The sequence below is a fragment of the Strix aluco genome, chromosome 15 (genome assembly GCF_031877795.1).
Source record: "Strix aluco isolate bStrAlu1 chromosome 15, bStrAlu1.hap1, whole genome shotgun sequence".
In the NCBI taxonomy this organism is placed as follows: Eukaryota; Metazoa; Chordata; class Aves; order Strigiformes; family Strigidae; genus Strix; species Strix aluco.
In genome coordinates, this window is record NC_133945.1 from 10074876 (window position 1) to 10097589 (window position 22714).

Here is a 22714-nt window from a genome sequence, read left to right on the forward strand (position 1 = left end):
TGACAACAGCTGTCGAGACAGGCAGGAAACAGTTTTCTACCCCCCTGAGGTAAGTGCAACTTCCACTGTATTGTCACTTCACACACAGTGGCATTTCGTGACTCCTAGGTTCAGGAAGACAATCCTTCAGCATTTTCATTGTCAGTCCATTCCTTACAACCAATTAAAAAACCCACAACAAGATCACCTTTTGTCTTCATTATTTATTCACAGTAAATGAGTCAAAGCTCATAAAAGTTACAGTAAGGCTTTATTAAAAAATATTAGAATTTAAGAAGTTAAAACTTAGTATAGCAAGTGAACAAAACTTGCTCTATGAAATTTGCATTAAGGACTGTAGATGGTTAGGTCATGAGAGTATTTATTACAAATTCAAAATAAAGACTGTGAAAGTGAAGACTAGCCCAGGATTATATGAATTCTTGCAGTTAATCTTGCTATTTAAAACAATCATTAAAAATACTTAAGACAATACTTTAACACACACAATGAGAGATACTATCCTACTTAATGCTTAAGGTTTATTTCCCTCCCTCCCCACCTGCCCAAATTCTGCACCCTCGAAGGCATTCAGTGGAGGTACAACTGCTGCTGGAGCCTTTCTCCCCACCCATACATCTCTCTATACAGCACCCACAAACCTGCTTCTGTTTTGACCATCCTTCAGAAGCCCCTCTAAGGGCCACAGGCTGAAAACTAGTGCCAGAGTACCTGAAGCTACAAACCAACATGGATTCAATCCAACAAGATCCTTCCTCCCTACTACAACTCCTCACATTATTCCGAGTATGCCGAATAGACTAGTTTACCAAATACACACTCATAAAGCAGTTTCAGTAGCACATAATTTGCAAAAAGCATTTGAAGTAAGAAACACTACAGAAAAGACACAGTAATTGAAGGCAGCAGCATCAGAAATGTCAGTGCAACAGATGAGAAGAGGCTTCAACTGGTCAGGACAACATCTTGTCAGCTTCCAGAGCTCCTACACGAACATCAAGTTTTGGGTGGGTTTTGTTTTTTTTATTTTCCCCACTGATGATCCACACTTCAGAAAAGAGAACCCAATTCCTTTAATGCTGGCATTACATTTTTTTACTTTGAAAATGGCCAGGAAAAACACAGTAGCCCATTAAAACTTCATTGCATGGAGACAGGGGAAAAAAAGCCTTTCAACTCAATTCATGATTTAGAAAATGGTTGAGAAGTCAGCTCTTCACAAGGGTAAATAAAATGATTCCTGCTATAAAAGTCCAAGCCATTACTGAAGAACTTTGATATGCTAGAAGTTCTTCTGCATTGTTTTGCCAGAAAGTATTTTTTTCCAGTCCAGTTGAGTTTGGTAAATATTGTGGACAAAACTTGAATTGTCTGTATACATGGATTATGGATGAACAAATGCAGAAAACTGGAAACTAATGTAGACTTCTGGAAAAAAACACACTCACTGGTTTGAGAGCGAACTACTGAAACTGAGTCAATACCACCATTATGGAACAATCATTTTGAAGTCTTCCTGGTGAAGAGAACATGGGAGTTTGCGGGGTTCGTGCGTTTCTATCACAGCAAGTTCACCTAAGGACAAAGAAAAGCGAGTGCTAAAAACACTAGTGTGCCTTGGCTGCCTCAGCTGAGTGGGGCTACTCTTTCCCCAAAAGGTACTTTCTGCTTCCCGTTTCCAATCCGTCACACTGCTGTGTAAGGGAGCTCAGAGCCAGTCAAGAGGGCTCACATCAGATATTTCACTGGCCTGTCCAGGAGAGACAGGAACATCCCCCTTCCTCTCTGCCCCTCAAAGGGCAAGCAGCAGGCCAATCTCTCACTGCTCTGACAATATCCAGAAAAGAATTTCTACTTAAATACAAATACAGAGAAGTTGCTCCACCAGCTTTAAGTACACTTTTCCCCTCTGAGCACAGAGAGCTTTAGAAATGAAACTAGGTACTGTAACAGGGAGCATAAGGCATGTGTATACAGAGCACTTCTCTGAAAGTTTGCAATGTTCACTAATAAGACTTAAGACTAATCCAGTAATTCCTGAGGCTAGTATCACTTTGCAAATGTTTTAAGAACTCCACTCGTTTTCTAGTCACTCCGCTACAGTGAACAGGTCAACTTCTCAGACTAATGAGCCACACCATCACTGTAAAAAACAAACCAACCACAACAACAAACCAGAAGAGCCATGAGGAACCGAGATTAAAAAAAATCCAAAGAAACCACATAGTCAATATAGCAAACACACTCTTATTACTGTGGGTATGTTTGACTTCCATCATTCAGGGAAAGATTCCCTACAAACAACGCGTAGCCAGCCTGGTTTTAGTATAGGTCTGCTTTTATTTCCATATTCAGCTCTTTGAGGGAGACATCCTTTCACAATCTGAAAGGAGGAGGATATAGCCCACTGTAGTGCTGCTTCAGCACACTAAAACACATCATACGGAAAATGGTTCTGTTGACTTTTCCCCAAACCAAATGAACACCTGTCCATGCACTTGGGACATAGAAAGAGTCCTGAAACAGAAACATCGTGCGTGTGTGTAAGGGTGCACGGATGAATCTCACCTCACTGGCAATTATCAAAAACTGCCAGTTAGTAAGTACTGCACAGGAGTCAGGAAGTAAATACTGGTAGTTGTGGATTTAAAAAGGGAAAAAAAATAATCAAACCCTAAAAAAAAAAAAAAGAATAAAAATTTAAAAGCAGCGCCTTTCCAGTATCTCACTGCAGCAGGCAGCAAGATTTAAAGGCACTACAATGTGTCAGAATGGAGAAAATCTGGTGCATCCACCCTTCCAGAGTGCAAGAATATGGATTAAAAATTCCCAAGTTGATGTAGGTTTTCTGAAAATGAACAAACTTCTTTTCAGCACAAGATATGGTGGTGCTGCAGAAAAGGAAAAAAGAGGCGAGTTAGTTACTGTGTTTTTATAGAAGCAGCTCAACCTCACCACAGATGCTAGCTGGTGAAAGGCTACATAAGGATGTGTTTCACCTGTTCTTAAACTCATGTTTGTTTAAATCCATACACTGAGCAGCTTCTCTCCCTCTTCCTTCCATAAAAGGATCTCCCATGTATGGGACACAGATAAGACAGATCCAAATATAGTCAAAGGTATCAAGGCTATGAATTTTTCACAGGTCCAAGAGGTATACTGCTCATATTTTACTTCAACTCCTTAGATATCTGGAGGTGAAAGAGCTGTAGGGTGACTTACAAAAGGCATACTTGCAGTCTCCCCCTCCTCTTTCTTAAATGGAGTCCAAAACAGAGCTGGAACCCATTCCAGGTTTTAAGTCCTATGTGAGTGCCTTTAGTATCAAATTATCTTTTCCCTCCCTCAACACAACAATGTCAAGCTCCCTAAAGGACATCTCCTGTAACAGGGGCTGAAAGTAGCCTCTATTTTCAACACACAAATATATAATACAAATTCACAAAAAGGAACGGGGAAAAGCACTGGATTAAATAAATTATTTCAGCAACAGGCACTGACAGCCAGTACACAAGAATCTGCTTCTACGTGAATTCTACCCAACTATTCTAGAAAATGATAGCAGAGTTCCTGTGGATATTTAAACATCTACTCGAAGTTTTATCAGCCCACAGTCAACTTGCTATATAATCTTTAGTACAGAATTTAAACTCTGTCCAGTCTTGAACTAACATGCAATTCTTCCAAAAGGCAAAATTTCTCTCTCATACTAACTACGATTCCTCCTACTGACAGAACTTACAGACTCTGCAACACACTGTGTTTAGAAGTTGACCCTGACTCTGCTGTGGGTTTGATCACTCTGGCAAGACAGGACATACAAAGTATTCTGCTCAGTACAACTCATAAATCTGACCGTATCTGATTACTTTTAAAAAAAGCTTTTGTTCCCTCCAGCCACACAGAAAACATAAACCAACTCAGATAACAATACCTTCACTCATGGAACAGACCTAACTTTCTCTAGCAAATTATTCAATCTCTAGCAAATTATTCAATCTCTAGCAAATTATTCAATCTCTAGCAAATTATTCAATCTCTAGCAAATTATTCAATCTCTAGCAAATTATTCAATCTCTAGCAAATTATTCAATCTCTAGCAAATTATTCAATCTCTAGCAAATTATTCAATCTCTAGCAAATTATTCAATCTCTAGCAAATTATTCAATCTCTAGCAAATTATTCAATCTCTAGCAAATTATTCAATCTCTAGCAAATTATTCAATCTCTAGCAAATTATTCAATCTCTAGCAAATTATTCAATCTCTAGCAAATTATTCAATCTCTAGCAAATTATTCAATCTCTAGCAAATTATTCAATCTCTAGCAAATTATTCAATCTCTAGCAAATTATTCAATCTCTAGCAAATTATTCAATCTCTAGCAATAGCTGACAGAAAAAGTTTTTCTCTAAGAGTAGTGCTGTCTTACCACAGTTTTATTAATTACTCTGGTTCTGCAAGGGTAATAATTTCTTCATTGATAAAAAATTCAACAGTTTCCTCCTCCCAGTCATCAACATTGCTGTCCAGCTCATCTGTGTCTACCCCTGAAATGGAGAAAACATTAACACTGAATGCATCAAATAAGGCAGCAATGGAAAGATCTGATGCTTTTGGCAGAAACAGTCCTTAAATCAGCAGCAAAGTAAGAGGTATTTGGTGCTTCAAATCATAACAAGTACATTGTAAACTCATTAAATGACAACCAAGGCATTACTGTCTCCCACCACAGGACTTCTGTGGATTTTTCTGGTTAAATGCAACACCCAAATCTCTTCACAGTCTCTCCCAAACTCAAGCCAATGCTTGCATTGAAGCATGAAGAGGTGAGGTAAAACACAGGTAACAATATCTGTCAGCCAGCAATATTTGAGCTTTCTCCCGTTAAAATAAATAATGTTGCAATTTGGGATAGAAAGTATAAATAACCTTTAAAGAACAAGGGACTAGCCTTGGCAGGCAACAGAGGAAGAGAAGTAGTGGATGAATCCCCAGAACAGGGTAGTTGTTTGCTAAGCAGCAGCAGTTACCTCACAGCAAGTCTTTACAAGTACTGTGTGTGACTTACCTCCTCGGAGCTCTAAACGCTCGTTCCTCTGCTCCATGTACAACTCTTGTGCCATCTTGCGGTACTTTCTGAACTCCTCCATCATTGTACGTCTCCTTTCCACTAGCTCCTACGGAGGCAGGAAGAGGTCATTAAACCTCCCCAGTAAATCAAATCCACATGTGATGCATTTGTTAGCAAGTTAAACTTTCTTCTCATGAACATACTTTCTACTGACTTAAAAAAAAAATCTTTCTCTTATGTAATCAAAAGGCTGTTTTGGTGAGGTTTTTTTAAATGTAAAGAGATTTTCTTAATTTAAAAACTGTCTAATGCAGCAACTCACCAAGAACCCCAACATTTTACCACCTTTGCTTAACAAGGTAACACCAGTACCTCTCCAGATCCATTACTGTTTAAGCTGACAATTTAGTAGCATCTATCTGAACTACCTTTTGGAACTAACTCAAACCATATGGATTCAAATGAACACAAATATTTGTTATAAAAGAAATTTAGCTTACATGTCACCATTACAAAATAAGTAAGGACAGGTTACAAGAATTTTGTCTATATTCCAAAAGTGTCTTGCCTTTGAAGCTTTGGACTGGCTCAGGCGATCCTTCTGCTCAAATATCTTGGAGTATTTCTTCAGGTCCTTCTTAATTTGCTGTAAAACAGGGAATTTTATTTCAGCTAGGATATCAGACTAGCAATCACAACCATCATATTCTGTAAGAACTCCTTCAGTAGGCCTAAGCAGGCTGTGCATTTTTTAAGAACATCTCTCTTCTAGGCAATTTCCCTTCACTATAATCTTGTTTGTTCTTCCTGGTTTACAGATCATGTAAATGCTTCTGTACACATGCAATCAGTGAAGTCTGGACAGCTAAATTCAATTTTGTTATTCTTTATACCCTTTCACTGTACCCTAACTGTAAGAACAACTGGTAACCATTTCTATTCCAAGCTTAAAGAACAGTTAATATTTAGTCATTCCCAGAAGCGAGGTTCCCTACAGCAATGTTTTTTCACAAATTCAGGGCGAAAGGCAGTCACATAATGCTGTAACAGTTCAAGCCTCATCCTCAAAAAGAGGGAGTAAACCAAGTATGCTTATATACCAAATCAACGTCACAGAGTCAGTGGAATACACTACCTTTATCTGATCCTCACTGAGCAAGGTGGTTGGTCGTGGTCTCCAGAGCAGCTGACAGAACCTGTCTTTATTGTTTTTCTGAAGTAGACGGCCTTGGAAGGTCCATAACCAATATGCATTGTCCACCTGGGAGAGCAGTGCACCATCTCAGTCAAGATAAGCTGTAACTTAACACTGCAGCCCTCACTCCATGTCTTAAGGGTCTTTTTTATGAAGTCAGCACCATTAGTCAACAGAACCAGGGTGCTCTTTTTGTTAGTGCCTTCCTTGCACAAGTCAAATTCCTCAGAAACCTACTTGTTCCACTGAAGCTTTGCAAGAAGTTACCTTCTGGAGGATCACAACAGTTTGAAACTAAGCCAGCCCTTCTATCATATTCTTAAGTGTCAGATTCTATACTTGTACAGGAGAGGATTACAGTGCAGTGGCTGGAACCATGCAAAGCAATGACAGGTGCAATAAATCCTGCTGTTCTGTGTGGTCCACATACGTAATAATAAAACCATAATGAAAATCCAGAAAAAGGACACTCAGTTTAGAATCATGAACTGCCCTTCCAGAACTTATTTTGGACAACTGGTGAAGCTAATGGCCCAAATACTGATGTTCAGAATTTAATGTATAAAACTATGGTGCAGCTTTTAAGTCATATGACCAGTGTCCATATTCTCTTCCTAACCAATAGCTCTTTCCAATACCTCTGAAAGAATTAAAAAAAAAAAAAAGCAAGCATTGGTACCTTGTGGCTCCACCAAGACACAGAAGTCACAATGTATCTGCCTGTAGGATCCCATTCCACATCTGAAGCTGTATAGTGTTCGGCAATATTCATCATGGTGCAGTCAGATGTATCAACAAATGCTAAGGCACCATTCATGCTACAAAGACAAAACAAGACAGACTGTTTTACACACTAGCATAGCCTGGTTTTTTAAAAGCATTTTACAAGCTGCATCTTTACAACTCCTCACTACAAAGATAAATTTTGACAGCAACCAAGAGAGACAGGCTCATACCAGTCTCTGTGGCTAGAAAGCAATGTGATGAATAAAAACAAAAATCCAAGTAAGAATGACACTTTTATGTTCAGTGACCCTTAACCCATTTTATTTCTGTTCTTAAAGTCACAGTGAAAACACGTTATAGGCAAGTTACAGCCAAAGTTTAACAACCATATGCTTAGATATATTTAAGTAGTGAACACAAGATTAAATAAAACAGATTTCTAAGATGAACAGCAGTGCTTGTCTGAAAGCACATAAAGGCAAACACTACTCAACTGGTTAATAAAAATCATTTTTGCTTGCTCTAACAGGAAACTTCCTTGGTAACTCTTTTACAAAACAGCTTTGTCATTAAGAGGTATGTCCCATGAGGAGGCACAAGGCTATACAACAAATGCATTATAAGAGCCACGTGCACAGTTCAAACTGGATTAGTTGAGAGTCAGTATTTAACTTAAACAGCTGAAAAGTGTTTCTAGATATTCACTTTTCTGTTGAAAAATGTATTCTTCATTTGATGGGGCAAAAATAGCAAGTAAAAGCCACAAAGCACTAAGCTACATCATGAAATTGCATCTCTTCTTTTCCTTTGCTTTTGCAAAGCTGTATCAGGATGACACAGTAATGCAATGTTCATGGAGATACCAAACACTTTGATGAAATACTCTAGTCTTTTTCCTCCTCAAAATGAACGTGGTGTTCAGTAACCTGTGCAATACTCACCTTCTGAGGCCAGCCAACACTACAAATTGCCCTTGAGGACTCCAGAATATCGTGTTTGCCTGCTGTTTGTCAAATGTTTCTGGAAAGAAACAAGACAAATTCAGAAAAAGATCTCAGTCCAATGCCATCAATTAGCTTACAAGCAGTCAACTCCATCCACTTCTCAAAAGACATTTCTGAAGTCTGCAAGCCCTTAACTCCACACTTCTAAAGACAAAACCCAGTAGCACCAGAACATCCCACGCTAGCAGAAGAAAGAGATCAGACGACCCCAACAACCAACTTGGGAATAAATTTTAGATAAAAGCGAGCCAAGTCTGTGCTATTGTCTCACATGAACTTCCCAAGGCCACAAAATTATTGTGGCTTGTAGGTCTTTCATTCCCAGACCCTGGACTAATTCAAAGTGAAAACAGTTTAGCTGTCACCAGAAAGTTTGATTTCTAGAATACAATGTCAGGCATAGCACCTATTGCCATACTATCCACCACAAACAGCCACAATTTTGAGTTTACTACATCTATTGCCATGCAAAATGCTTAGTATCTGCACTTTTTACTTGTTTTTCAGTCACTTACTTATGAGTTCTATTTTCCCATTGTTTTTAACATGGTAAAAGGAAACTGAAATTCGTGGAGTTTCTCCATGCAACACAGCAAACTTGCTTCCATTTGGTTCCCAAGCAAAGGCTATGATGCTTTCTGTAACAAAAGAACAGGGGTCAAAACTCTGTCAAAAGACAATATAAAGCTTTGATTTCAAGCAGTTACCAGAGAAAACCAAGATGCAAGAGAGGGAACCCATCAGTAAACACTTTGCCATATAGACTATCTTTTAAAACACAGGTTGATAAGGCAAGTGCAGGGAGTTATGGGAAGTGTTTCAGTCAAATAATAGTTCCACAGTCTCCCATCTTCTAAAAAATACACTCATAGTGTCAGCCCTACCATCTTTATTAGTAACAGATTTCCAATTCTGTCATTTTTCAAGTCAGTCACAAGCATGAATAGCCACAAAAGTTTTGATCTATCATTTTTACATGAGACTCTGCAACATGAATATTGTAGCTCTTATTAAAAGAGTTAACTTCCTAATTACATCAGATGTTGACAGGAATTTTTAAGAAACACACAAGTGTCTACTCAAAAAAGTTAAAAGATCAAAAGTAAGGAAATACATGGCATTACCTTTCATTTCCACCACATCCACTGGCACCTGTTTCTCTCTCATTCGGAATATTTCAAAGTTGGTCACTACTCCCTGTAAAGACCAAGATCAGCTCATTATCCAGTACAGAAGCAGCAGAGCAAATAATTTTATTGCTAGGCATAGAAGGACAACTACACAATTAGCCTGTCAGGACGCAGGATGAGAGATAGAATTAAGATTTATTTCTTTAATGACAGCAGATAAATACATTATGCCTCATTACTGAACACATCCTGAATTTTTCTGTTCTGATAAAGAATAAGAGTTGTACGAAAGCATTTGTTTCTTTTCAGACTGTTATGAAACTTAAGACAGACAGACAAAACATACAGCACAAGGTACAGCATGACCTACAGGTTTTCAACAACTGCTCAGCAGTGAGCAGGAAAAGAGGTGAGGCATATAGCTCTCACCCAAGTCCATGATGCCACTAAAGTCAAAGCAAATCTTGGATGCAAACATAACACACATTTTGCTCTCCCCATGCTTCAAAATCAAATGGAAAAAATGAAACATAGTTTTGACATCATATAATTACACTGTCTATATTAAAAGATGGTAGTGTAAGAAAATGAGGTGTCAGCATGAGATAGAACCCAATTTTATGAATATAAATCAGAACCCACATACCTGTGTGCCTTTGGGAGTCCTGTCTACCTTCACACACAGGTAATCCCCATTCTTCTGCCAGTGCAGTTTACAATCTACGACATTGAATAAATTCCGCACACGAATTTCTTGTCTAGAAGGCAGCTGCATCAAAGTCACTCTTGCTGGGATGTCTTTGTCCTCAGGCACCCAGAAAGCAATTATGTTACCACCTGGAGACCATGAGAAGTCTCTACAGGAAGAAAGTTAAAAATACACTATTTTAATTTTTAGTTAGAGATACTACAAGCAGAAACCATTTTCACCATTGTATCTGAACACTGCTGGCAAATATCAACTCTCAATAATAAAGACGGATACAGACAAGCAACCAAGGACAATTTAATAACCTTACACATATCATACCAAAACAAATTTTTAATCTGCTATTTAAACTTGCTATATGACCGATGTTATCAAAACAGTACATTTCACTAAAGACTAAGGGTTACACCCAGTGTAACCACCAAAGATCTTAGAAACAGGCTGATTAAACCTATGAGCAAAAAAACCCTATTAAATTACAATGAAAACAATCTTCTTGCACCTGGGTACACTTGATTTTCTTGTTACTTTACAGAGAGGTACCTCAAAAACTCTCACAGGAGTCAGTGTCTATTGCGCAGACGCACACAAAACCAGACCCGTTCCTTGCCAACAGGCAGCATAGAGTACACTGGTTTAAGCCAGCATACAAATCTTGTTAGGGAGATATTCCCTAACAAACTGCATGGCATTCCACTTTGGTTTTGCAGACAAGGAACAGGACTCCCAAGCGTGACCCTGGATTAAGCAGTACCACAAAGAGGATTTCAAAGCATACAAGCTGTCAACTGTGGACATCAATAAATGGTGAATTTTCCATTCCTTTTTGTCACTTTGTCTAATTTCATCAGTTCAGCACATGAGGCCATTTGCTCTAGTCAATAGTCTAAAGATTCCTCTCACCATAACAAAGCCCCAGACAAAGATTCCAACTAAAGAGAACAGTTCCTACAAAGGAATAGACTCACCTGATCCCAGTGATTTTCAAGCTTTTTTTGTCCAACAAACCCATAGACTAAAAGAGAAAGGTGTGAATTTTCACGTTAGTAACATTCTTATATTTACACATGCACCTGCTACTCATATTATTAGAGCACATAAACTAGCAACTTGTGTATAATTTTCAGAGATCCTGTATCCCTATTTTTTATTATGAACATATGTATATCACAATTACGAATAAAGTAAGAATTGCTGTACAGAATTAATGAGTACAGCAGCCTGAATTATGATGAAAAAACAAACCAGACTAGATTAGGCTGCAATTTACAGTACATTTTGGGTACTTTGGCAGTCACCTGCTACTGAGAGCTGGCAGGCATCACATAACCTTGATCCTATCGACACTTATAAGTAGTATATTGAGCTGTGCAGAATTTACTGTCAGACTTAGCTTAAGTTTTTCACCCAGGAAAGAACAAGACAAGAGCAAATGGATTTCTCCCCTTTTAAGACCAGCTCTAGAGGGTATTAGTAATACATATCCTTTAAAATTAGATACTGTGGAAAAGACTGACATTGTAATGCAATAAGCATTATGAAAAAAAAAGCACGAACTTACAGGTGTTTCATAGATGCTAAGGGTATCTGAAGTCATTCGAGCGAAGAATTTACCATCATGACTCCATCTAATCAAATAAAAAGAAAAAAAAAGAATATTAGCTAGGAACTGCCTTTTTATTAAACGAAGTCTGGGACTACTTCTCTCTACTCTAATTCCATTTCTCAACCTACTTAAAAATAGGCCAGTGAGCTGAGTTTTCACAGTGGAATCCTCGCTTCTTTTGCCCAGTCAGAATATCCCAGATGATAATAGCCTGAGGGTCATCCTGCGTGTCCATCAAAGGGCTGAAAGTCACTAAATACCTACAAAAGAAATAATCAATTTCACTATTGAAACTTTGTCTGGTATGTTGCTACAAGCAGACTTTCATCCAAATAGTATTTAAATACAATGCACTTTCAAACAGCAGTTTCTCTAATGGGATTTTTTGGAGAGGAGGGAAAAATAAGAACAGTATGATGAAGGGGAGAAATCTTCCAAGCCACAGTATTTCCTTGGCATCTCTCTGGCTGAAAAGACTCTAGATTTACGTGCAAGTCTTCCCATATTGCTGTTGCAAGAGAGAGGAACTAATGAAATACCTGTTACCTACTACAATTTTGCCACAAGAACGTAATTGGTTTTGAACCAAATATAAATCCATTGACCTTAGCCAACCTGAACTATAGGTATGCTAGACTTCTCCATTTAAACATAAATAATCTAATTGCTGCCAAATACATTACTTGAAAACCAGCAAAACAAGATGCATCTCAGTCCTGAAATTATTTTAGCCTTCTCTAAAGAGTTCTTCAACGTTAAAGAAAACTTAAGGAATTCATTTCAGTACTACAGATTTGGAGGATGCTACTCAACTGAAACTTTTCAGAGAACTAGAAATCTAACACTACAGACATTCCCTCCAGCTAAAAAGGAAAAAATATGTTGTTCTCCCTTGGAATAACATCATCTTTGAGGAAACTTGTCAGCTCAGTTTTGCAGACCAATTATTCCAGATTATGTTAAGTATCTTTACCAAAGTCAAAGAAAGGCAGAGTTTCACTCATTCCAAGAAGGATATATGCATGAAAAGCAGTACTTCCAAAAGCAAAGGAGAACAGAAGACCCCAACCACATGAGATTTGAAAGCACAGCAGTCAGAATGTGTGTGCTTCATGCTTTTGATCCCTTAGCCCAAACCAGTGTCATCCTCCATACCTTTCACAGGGCGAGAAGTCAATAAGCTGCACCCCCGGGTGACTAAACCTTTGAATCTGCTTGAACTTCTCTCCACCCCAAAGTGCGATGCCTCTCTGGTGGAACGTAGCCAAGTAGGTGCCCTTTGGGGACCAACGTACATAGGTTTCTGTCCACCGCTGGATTTAAAAAAAAAAGTATACACAAACGTTTAGTTTCGTGCCAGATTCCTAAAGGGGAAAGAATGTGTGGCTTGTAGTATCACAGTTTGCAAATCCATTTACTAAGTGAAGATCTCAGAATTACTGATACCTTGGATGAGCTGTAGAGCTTAATTTCATGCACATAATGCACAATATGTATTTTTTAGGTTGAAAACTGTCAGTGGGACCTTTTCAACTTACTGGTCACCAAAAACATTTTCTGGGTACAGTGACAACAGTTGTGTATTAACAATTAAACCCACCTAACAGTCTTGGGTTTCCTTGTTGTCTTTCAGCCCTGGTAAGAACATACTCTCCTCAGAAGTAAGGGCAAGTATCTCAAATTTCTTAACAATACAGCTCTTGACCTTCAGCTAAGTTAGAGAGGTTTCAGCAATACAGACCACAGCCAGTGACCATGGTGATGAGCAGAATTACTCATCATCCCAGAGCCAACTTCTACCTACTGTAATGCATAATGGTTATTAAAGAATATGCTTCTGGGTACCAACAGTTCTCATCAAGTCAAACCCCTGCAGCAGACAGGCACACTAACTCTCCCTTTTATATGCTATTACCAAACCAGCTATTCCTCTTTAGCACCTCTGTGGTCAGCAAAAAAGCAAAAAGGGATCAGAAGCAGCATACTTAAGCACATACTCAGCTCTAATGAATAGTAATCCTCAAACTCTGACTTTGCATTTTCAGCTCTTTCTGAATCATCTATAATATACAGATGGAGGAAACTAATAGGCATCATGGACCAGTTAAAGAAAAAGAACATCACAAATAAGTTAACCCCCCATTTGTTTTACCTAAGCAGCTAAATCTAAAGGATGTAATTTCACCACTCCTCTTCAAAAGGAAGAAGAAAGTATTTCAGCAGTAGGGAAAAAATATCTGTTTTTAAAAAAATTAAAAATCTGAAATGTCATAAAATGAATGAGACTGACAGTGTATCTGCAATGTACAGCACTTCCAGGACACTCACTGCTCTGTCCTCAATTTGAACAGGTTCCTTGATATCATTCCAAAAAATGGACGTCCGGTCTCCTGACTCAAAGATCACACTGTACTGATCCCTACAATCAGGATCTTCCAACCAGTATCGGAGATTCCCCTAAGAGAAACAGAAGCAAAAAGATTATTAGGGAGTCAAAGGCTAAGATGACAAGCTCCCCAAATTATTATCTACCTGGCAGGTGGAAGTCGGTCTTACACAGAGTGTGCAACTTTGGAGTCTTCATTTTAAAGACTTTTTTGTAATAGTAAATTAAATAATTCAAACTCCTGATTACTGGAGGCTAAGAGAACAGGTGGAAAAGGTGGACCTTCAAGGTGGTTTGATGATGTTTAACACTTCTCACCTAAAATAACTTAAGGGTTTTTTTTGATGTTTGGTGTTTTTTAAAAGCTATCCCTTCCTCCACAGGACTTTTTACAAAGCTAGTGGTAACAGAGAAATTTCCCTCAAACATTTAAAAATATTAAGAAGATGCTTTCAAAATTCTATTTTTAAATTACTTGTCCAAAGTAATTATTTACTCTAAAGTTTTACCCTATGTGGAACTACTAAGCAGAACCACCAAACTCTTCCTGTCACTTCATGACAATGAGAATGAAGGAACAGGAGCACGTGATCACTACTGCTACGTATAACAACACGACTAACACACTGTTTTTATTTTCATACGAACACTACAGAAATGAAGAATCATTTATATTATGCTGAATAAACTTTCCACTTTTCAAAAAAGTCCTTACCAAATCCTTAAATGGCTGTTTCTCAGGGATTTCCCATTCATCACTGATTGTCATGTACCTGAAAGAGCAATTTGATTGGTTACACTCCATGCAAGCACTCTTGATTAGAATCTTGAAATATAGGTAGACACGATAGCTGCACTCACTTATCAAAGTCTGTGAAAAGGTTGACTCTGAAAGTGTGCTGTTTATCCAGTTTGTATCCATCTGCATTCTTCACAGCATCCACTGCATGAGATGGAGACATGTACTCCAGAAAGATGTACCTACAGAGAAGGAAGACAAAAGTAGGAAGTCATCACTGACTACTTAACAAGCTCATAATAAAAAAATAAAAAAAATAAAAAAGAAACACCAGGAATGAACCAAGAACTCAGTATACAGCATCTACAAAATAACTTCTTGTCTTGTCCCCAACCAATTGGGGTCAAAAGCAATTAATCTCCATTTTGGCCATGGACAGATACACACTTTTTAGCTGTATGGGATTGATCTGAACTAAACCAATACCCTTTCTGTAAATGGGCTAGACTAAACAATGAATGCAAGCTCAATGCAACACAGAACAACAATGACAGCTAGTTAAGTAGCTAGCAGGTTAAGTATGCAGCTCTTTCCAGCTGAATGACACTTAGAAATTGTAAAACTTGCCGTCACAGGCATCTCAAAGCAGCACTCTATTTTTCAATTACACTGAATATAATTCAGCTTCCTTCTTGCCACTAATACAATCTACATTGTAGCCCAGCAGATTTAAAATTAACAGTATTCTGAAGATTGTCAGACACTGACTCAAAGAGAGGCATGAACAGAGAGAAAGAGAGAAATATTCTCATGCTTCTCATGCTGACCTTACAGAACCAACAATCCCTCCACTCCAGAAAACCCACTTTGTTAATGCTTTCTAAACTATGGATTCATCCCAAACTCAGGAATATATGCTACTCCAAGCACAGTAACAAGACTCAGTAAAACCTCATGTTTATCAGATTGATTTTTGCTTGGTTTCTGTCCCTAAAACTTTCTTTCCCATGCCCTCTCCCTTTGGGCTTGATCATTTCTGGTTAGCTTTCTCAGTTCAGATGCTGCAATTAACCAGGTACAAGGATCAGAAGTTGGCAAAGGGGAAAAAGGTCCTGGGAAGGGCTCGCTGAATTTAAGGAAGTTGGAGTCCCTAATGTAAGCATAAGCACTTGCAACCAGAGGCAGAATGCTGACAGTCCATTTTGCAATAAACAGTACCTCCACTGCTACTAAGTCTTTAACTAAAATGGACCTTTAACCTATTTATTAGCCATGGGAGAAAATTAACAAAATATGTCATTTAGTACTGCACAGAAATTTGTCTTCCAAACCCAGATAAATCGTTTCCATAATTAATCTCCCCCACACTGTAGCTTAACGAGCTATTAAGCTTCTCAGCTCCCTCAGGAACTTCTGTTTGTCACTGAGACTAGATGTCAGGATTGTACAAAGGCAGAAGAAAGGCATGAGCCTGACTATGAGGTCATCACAAAAATTGGTCATGAAGTATTGACACTAATAATCAAGGGTAAGTCAGAGCAGTGTTTTAATCCTATTTCCAGTAAGAGTTATCATAACTTACCCTTTTGTCTTCCCATCTGCTTCTGGATAAAATTCATTGATAATTTTACCAAACTTGGAAAATATTTTGTGGATCACATTCTTTAGTTTCTCAAGTCGGTCTGGTCCAACCTGGGGAACATTATCCACTACAATTACTGAGTCAATTCCATCCGCTTCCTGTGGTTGATCTTTTAGTACATCACCAAGTAACTCTGCAAAGAAAAAGCACACAAGAAACTAAGGCATCAGTTTTCATCACTAAGGAGGAAGTCAGAAAGGTGAAAAGAACAGTGATAGTAAGAGAATAGGAAGACTTCCAATTTCAGGAAATTTCAAGAATCCTTTAAGAAACTTGGTATCAAATGAACATTCTATCAGAGAAACAACACTCCAACAGTACTGCCTTGACAAATTTCAAGCAGCTAATTCTTGAATTCTTTCTTGAAGGAATACCTTACATTGAGGATGTCAACACTTGCACTATGAGCTTGTTTCAGGAGTTGGGACTGGCTTATGAAGTCCTCAAAATTGAAGATAGAGCAGACAACTGTAAGATTTACTACCCAAGCTCTGACTAGTAGCCTTGCTCAAATTATAACCAGATGACTTTGATAAAAAGAAATGTAACATGTACCTCCCTCCCAAATTACATGAGCTTTAGCATAATGCAAAACTATCGGCCGTACTGGAAGCTCTGCATGCATGTCTTACTATAATTACGTTTGAGAACTCACACTCTGTCTAAACCTTTAATTAAACACAGAAAGGAAGGTCTAGGACAAGACACTTAAAGCCATCTTTAAGCATGCTGCAAGTGAAGACAAGCACAGACCTTTTCATACTCTGGATATTCTTCAACCATACTAATTCCCCTTTCTCATATCATCTCACAAATTTCGAGAGTACTTGCAGGTGGGATGGCTTGTTCAGTCCCTGCACTGTCAGCTTCAAGATTCTCTCTACTGGGAAGAGACCGCTTACAACCTCCATGAGGTCTCCCATACACAGAAGGGAGAACATGCAGAAGGACTGCAATGCCGCAGCTGTGGCTTGTGTACCGCACTGGGATAAAAACGGTTAAAAGGTACAAGGTACACCTCTAAGTTGAGCACAAAATTAGAAGCTGCAACACCACCACTTCATTATTGTTACATGGTAGACTTCTAGACATACATTCCATAGACACATCTAACTTCATTCCTCAAGTCAATTCTATTAGATTATTCTGTGTCCACCAACTAAACCCCACTGGTAATGTATCAATTTAAACACACTTCTCAAATTAACATTACCTGACTACAGAAATGTACTAACCTGTAGATCCAAGAAGTCATAAAAATTACATCAATGATTCAATCCTCAATGGATTGAAACAGAAGTGCTAAAGACAAGGATATCTGAACAATCTCTCAAATAGCTTTAACCTAAGGTTATTTTTAAACCTTTCCAGGAATAAAATCACATACTATCCTTCGAGCATACACGTCATTTCTTGTCTAGAGTACTGATTGTTTCACAGTGTAATCATTCATGCCTCCGCAACATAACATGATAGCATTGTGGTGTTCTAAAGAAATACCAGTTAGAAGTGGCAGATTATTTGTTTTATTGACATTTTTAGTTTTGTGTACTTAAAGGGACCAGAATAGACATTCTGCTAACAAAAAAAATCCCAAACTTGCTGCAATGAATGACAAAGTTTCATATATGCCATATAAACTGGGAAAATCTACATGCATACCTGCGGTAAGTTTTAAGCTTATGTGAGGACCAGACAGACTAGACAGAAAATAAGTGCATGCCACTATACTTCTGAATTAGAATATAAAGATAAAATTTGGAGTCAGACTATATATAGCATTCACCCAGCAGGAAAAAAAAATCCAAACACATGTAGCAACATTTAAAAAATGAGAACAAATGCAAAAGGGTGTTAAATGTGTTGGTATTTTGAAAACATTTTTATGGAATTTTGCTGGTTTTGGTATTATAGAAATGATTCTGCACTGAAACAGCACTGCAAAGATCTCTAGCAGCAAAGAAATATGCTTACTTTGAATTTCAAACTACCAAAAAACATTGGCCTTCTATAACTTTAAGCTTCAACAGGTCATTATGCGTGAGGCTTTCCACTGATCTGGGGCAATATGCTTCACGAAAGTTTATGCATCAACAGATGCTATCACCACCAAGGTTATGTAGTACTCACAGAACGTTGCTTGTAGTGTTTATTACTCAAAAAGATGCTCTCCGTGTGCATGTAGGAACTACAATTAAGAAGTTAAAAGATGCTAACTTGTATAACAAAGGCCCAGAAATTGTGAAAACCTACTATTAATGGTAGCAACTAAAGAAAGCTGAAGACGTTAGAGGAATAATCCTCCATGTCACATCATTTTACTTACTCTTCACACTTCAGATTATACCCACAAACTTCTCCCATTTATAGCAACTATTTACTAGTTTATAGCAACTATTGAAAAATGGCTAAGCCCACATGTCCGCCTCAAAGCAAGTCAAATATTCAATGAAGAGTGTACAACACAAAGATTAGTGAAGAGCTGGAGGACTTGCTAGAAGTGCATGTTTAAGAAACAAGTTAGAAGAAAGCCTTTAGCAGCAGACTGAAAATTGGGAAAAGAAAAAGTCAGGCACAGAAAAAGCTCATTAAAAAACCCAGAGTTAACAACAGATATTCTGGTAGCACAAAACCATAAGAATCACTGAAGATGAGCAAAAGACTTGACAGGAAGATAGAGGAACCAGTCCCAACAAGCACCGTCACAGGTGACAACAACCTTAAAAGCACTATTTGGAACAAATATGTAGGCAAAGAAGTAGAAGGAAAACGGAACATACAGCAAAAACCTGACTTCTTTCAAAAGCACAGCAGTGGGTACTGGGAATCACTCCATAAACAGTATTTTCTACCACACAGACTGAAAGTGGTCTAAGTTACTACCAAAGGTATTTTGGACCACCTTCCCCTCCTTAACTTTGCTGCAAAGTTGAAAGCTGACCCAAACTGTTAGAGATCCAGAAGAGAACAACGCTGATGAATGCTGCAAATTAACTTCTAGTATATATTGGATCTCAAGACATCCTTTCAGGAGTAAGCCATACTCCAGGCAGCTGACAATACACTGAACTTGTGGATAGGTAATCACTTGCCTACGTTTTGGAACGCACGCAGTCAAGCGTAGGCTATGCCTACAAGAATTGTAAGGATTGAAAGGAGGAATTTTGAAGTCAATATTACAGTAAAATCACTTGTAGATTTCTTATTTACCCTATAATCCTGTATCTTAGATTTTCCATGGACATAAAATGAAAGCATGTCCCACAAGGACATTTCCACAGAAGTCTACAAGAAAAAAAACAACAACAAAACCAATAAAAAACACAAAAGGGTAATATTCTAGGCTCTATTAGTCATTTTTTCATAACCACTTCTCACAAAAGACTTTGTAGGCCTACAGACAAACCAAGGAATGCATATTTAGATTCATGTGCAAGAATGCAATACCCTGTCTTGAATCAAAACTGTAATATTTTAAAGACAAATACCTACATGGTACCCTTTCTCTGCCTTAAATTCAAAATTGTGAACAAAGGAATCTTCAAAGTGTAAGAAGCTGGTTTAGCCAGCTCTTATTCCACCCACAAGAAAAGCAGGGTGTGGTGGTGTGCAGCTATCTTCAGCTGGCAGTATTTTAAGGACCACTCTTGTTATCTGAAGTAAAGCTTCATTGCACCGAAGTGGTTATCTGACACATCTCCTGCTTGAACCCGGATCAGCTGTTCTGCCATGCCAACAGCATCCTGGAAAAAAAAGTTGAACGAATGCATCTGAAATGGTCCAATCCTAAAGCTGGTCCAGCTCAAAGGTGTTCCTGGAGATATAATGTCATCATAAGCACTGAAACAGCCTTGGCTCAGTGACACTGATGGACTGCCTTTCTCCTTGGGGAGTCATCAGGATAAGGGGAAAGAAATAAGGAAGCTCAAGAAGTAACACACACATGGAAAGCCAGACCAGCAAGAGTGACTAAACTTGAACACTGTAATTCAGACACTAACATTATTCATACAGCTGAGAAGTTCACCAAATTAATCCTTAACAATAAAGCAGGTGAGTATGGAAAAATGCCTAGTTTCTGAAAAAAGACAGAATTGAACATAATAAGCCTCGATATAGACAAAGTGTATCACAAACACTTAACTAGACAAAAAGAATGTGCAGACAATTTTGCCAAGGTCCTTCTAAAACAAAAGTGCAAGTTCAAAGAGCTATACAGACTGCTAAATTGAGAACAGCAAACACTCTCTTAATCAAAGATATTCTTCTGCTGTTTTATTAAGCTAATCACAGGACTGGAACACTGGAAGGCACATACACCACCTGTATTCCACCACCAATTGAAATAACCAATTTACAACCACATGCTTTAAGAAACACGTTTCCAGTTCTGATATATGTAAGATAAGACCCTACAACACACAGGATATACGTATATAAGACCCTACAGCAGCACATACGCTAGAACAAGTATTGGCAAAATAAACACTTTTGCTGTTCCAAGAACTGAGATGATTTATCTAGAAAGACTAATCTGAAAGATATTAAAAGAGTTTTAACTCCTGTATGCCCAAACTAGGTATTCCCACAATTATCGATGCAGTTACACAAAGTCTTAGCCATTTTAAGGCAGTCAATATCCAATTCTTTAAAGGAGCTTCAGTTTGACTTTTGAACTGCTAGAAATAATTTTTCGGTATTTTCTTGTCACGAAGTGAGTGCTAACTCTTCTCAAACCCGTACTATTTCTCTATGAATTTCACTCTAGATGCATGGAAAACACAGAACGATGAAATTTATTTTGTAAACATCAAGTCAACAATTTAAAACCTGTTCTTACAGCTGAGTTTAACTAATGGAGGCAGATGGAAAGCAACCACGTTGATGATTCCACTTTGTGAGGGCAGCCCACGGATCGATACTCGAAGTTTAATAGTACATTTAAGAACGGCTATTAAGCAGCATCGTCCACTGCACAGACACGCCAAAAGAAGGCTCACTTAAGAAACACCACTACGATGAAGACGTGTACTTACTACTACGAGCAGGCAGCCCGCTACCACGCCGACGAGGCCGCCACGGCTCGCAGGGGAAGAGCCAGCTGCCAGGCCCACAGGGGCTCGGGGGAGCGGAGCGTTTCCCCCCGCACCCCCCAGCACGGCACCAGCCGGCTCCTCCCGGAGCAGCCGCGGCCCCCCCAGCGCTCCTGCGCGGCGGGCAGGCCCGGGAACACCGCCGGAGCTCTCCCGCCTCCCCGCGGCCCCTCCCTTCCCCTCAGGCCGGCCTGACCAGGCCCAGGCTCCGGCCGCCCTCCTGCCCGCACCTTCGTCGCTGATGTCGTCCACGAAGTCCTCGGGGTCGCTGAAGGAAATCTCGTCCTCGGGCTCCACCGGGGCGGCGGGCGCGGCCTCCCCGTTCTCCTGCGCCGCGCCGGGCTCGGCCGGCGGCTCGGCCTCCGACAGCGACTCAGGCTTGGCCTCCGCCGCCGGCTCGGCCTCGGGCTCGGCCCCGGCCGGCGGCTCGGGCTCGGGCTCCGCCTTCTCAGGGCTTTCACGGCCGGACGGCGGCTGAGGCGAGGGCGGCTGAGGCGGCGGCTGCTCGGGCGCGGCGGCTGTGGCGGGCTCCTCGGCGGCGGGCGGCGGCGGCGGCTCGGGGGGCCCCGGCGGCGCCTCGGACTCGCTTTCTTCTTCTTGCCCCTCTCCCTCCTCCTCCTCCTCCTCTTCCTCCTGCTGCTGCGGCGGCTCCGCCGGCGGCGGCGGGGGCCCGTCCGTCTGCTCGGGCTCCTCCGCGGGCCCCTGGGCGCCGGGCGGCGCGGCTGCCGCCGGGCTCTCCTCGGTGTCCTGCATGGGGATCGGTGCGGGGCCGGGCCGGCCGCGCGCTCCCAGCTCGAGCGCGACGGGAAAGGAGCGGGGGAGGGGCGGGGAGGCTCCTACCGCCGGGCCATGTGCGCCAGGCCCAGCGGGCCTCGCGCGGCGGCGCCTACCAACGGGCGCGGGGAGGGAGGGGAGGGGAGAGGGGGACAATCCCTGCCCCAAGGCAGCTCCTGCCTACCGCCGCCTTCTCCGCGCTCCGCTCAGAGGTCGCTGCCGTCCCCTTCGCCGCCCGCCCCTCGCTCAGCCAGCGGCGGCTCCCGCTCCTTCTCACCCCACAGCAGCCGTGGCTCCCCCCATTTCATGCCTCGCTGTGGTCGAGCCCAAGATGGCGCCTCTTTCCAGTCGACTGAGGTGGGGTTCGGCCGAACCATTTTTCGGGAAGCGGAAAGAGGGAGGCGCCGTGACATTTAACTGCGCTGGCACAGAGGGAAATCTTCCTGCGTTTACGGCAGCTCGGTGTATTTCCCTGTCCGGCACTAGGCGGAAGGCGTCAGGACATCGCGCTGACGCGAAACCTGCCCGTCTCCCCCCCTACAAACCTTCCACCATGCGCTCGCCCGAAGGCTGGCGGTGCCCGCGCGGGCGCTACCAAGCTCGTGCGGCGGGGGAGGCGCGTTGTGCTGCGCCGAC

General features: G+C 40.6%; 1 protein-coding gene across 1 annotated transcript; it reads right to left on the bottom strand.

Annotated features, from left to right (window-relative positions):
* Window positions 1–2320: 2320 nt before the first annotated feature.
* Window positions 2321–22119, bottom strand: EIF3B (eukaryotic translation initiation factor 3 subunit B). The gene is made up of 19 exons (XM_074840581.1): window positions 21535–22119; window positions 16152–16344; window positions 14692–14811; window positions 14546–14603; window positions 13773–13901; window positions 12600–12757; window positions 11573–11704; window positions 11400–11466; window positions 10807–10853; window positions 9776–9986; window positions 9124–9196; window positions 8515–8637; window positions 7937–8015; window positions 6949–7087; window positions 6210–6335; window positions 5643–5720; window positions 5072–5180; window positions 4433–4550; window positions 2321–2891 (listed from the first exon to the last, which is right to left on the bottom strand). Exons 1-18 carry the CDS (start codon window positions 22055–22057, stop codon window positions 4447–4449), a joined length of 2469 nt encoding a protein of 822 aa, XP_074696682.1. The 5' UTR covers window positions 22058–22119; the 3' UTR covers window positions 2321–2891; window positions 4433–4446.
* Window positions 22120–22714: the final 595 nt, after the last annotated feature.

Coding starts and splice junctions, on each gene's coding strand:
- EIF3B (XM_074840581.1), bottom strand. CDS start 22,057: ATGCAGGACACCGAGGAGAGCCCGGCGGCAGCCGCGCCGCCCGGCGCC. Junction 14,812..16,151: donor GCAGATGGGAAGACAAAAGG/GTAAGTTATGAT, acceptor CCTTCTCTGTAG/GTACATCTTTCTGGAGTACA. Junction 9,987..10,806: donor TTGAAAATCACTGGGATCAG/GTGAGTCTATTC, acceptor TTCTTCCTGTAG/AGACTTCTCATGGTCTCCAG.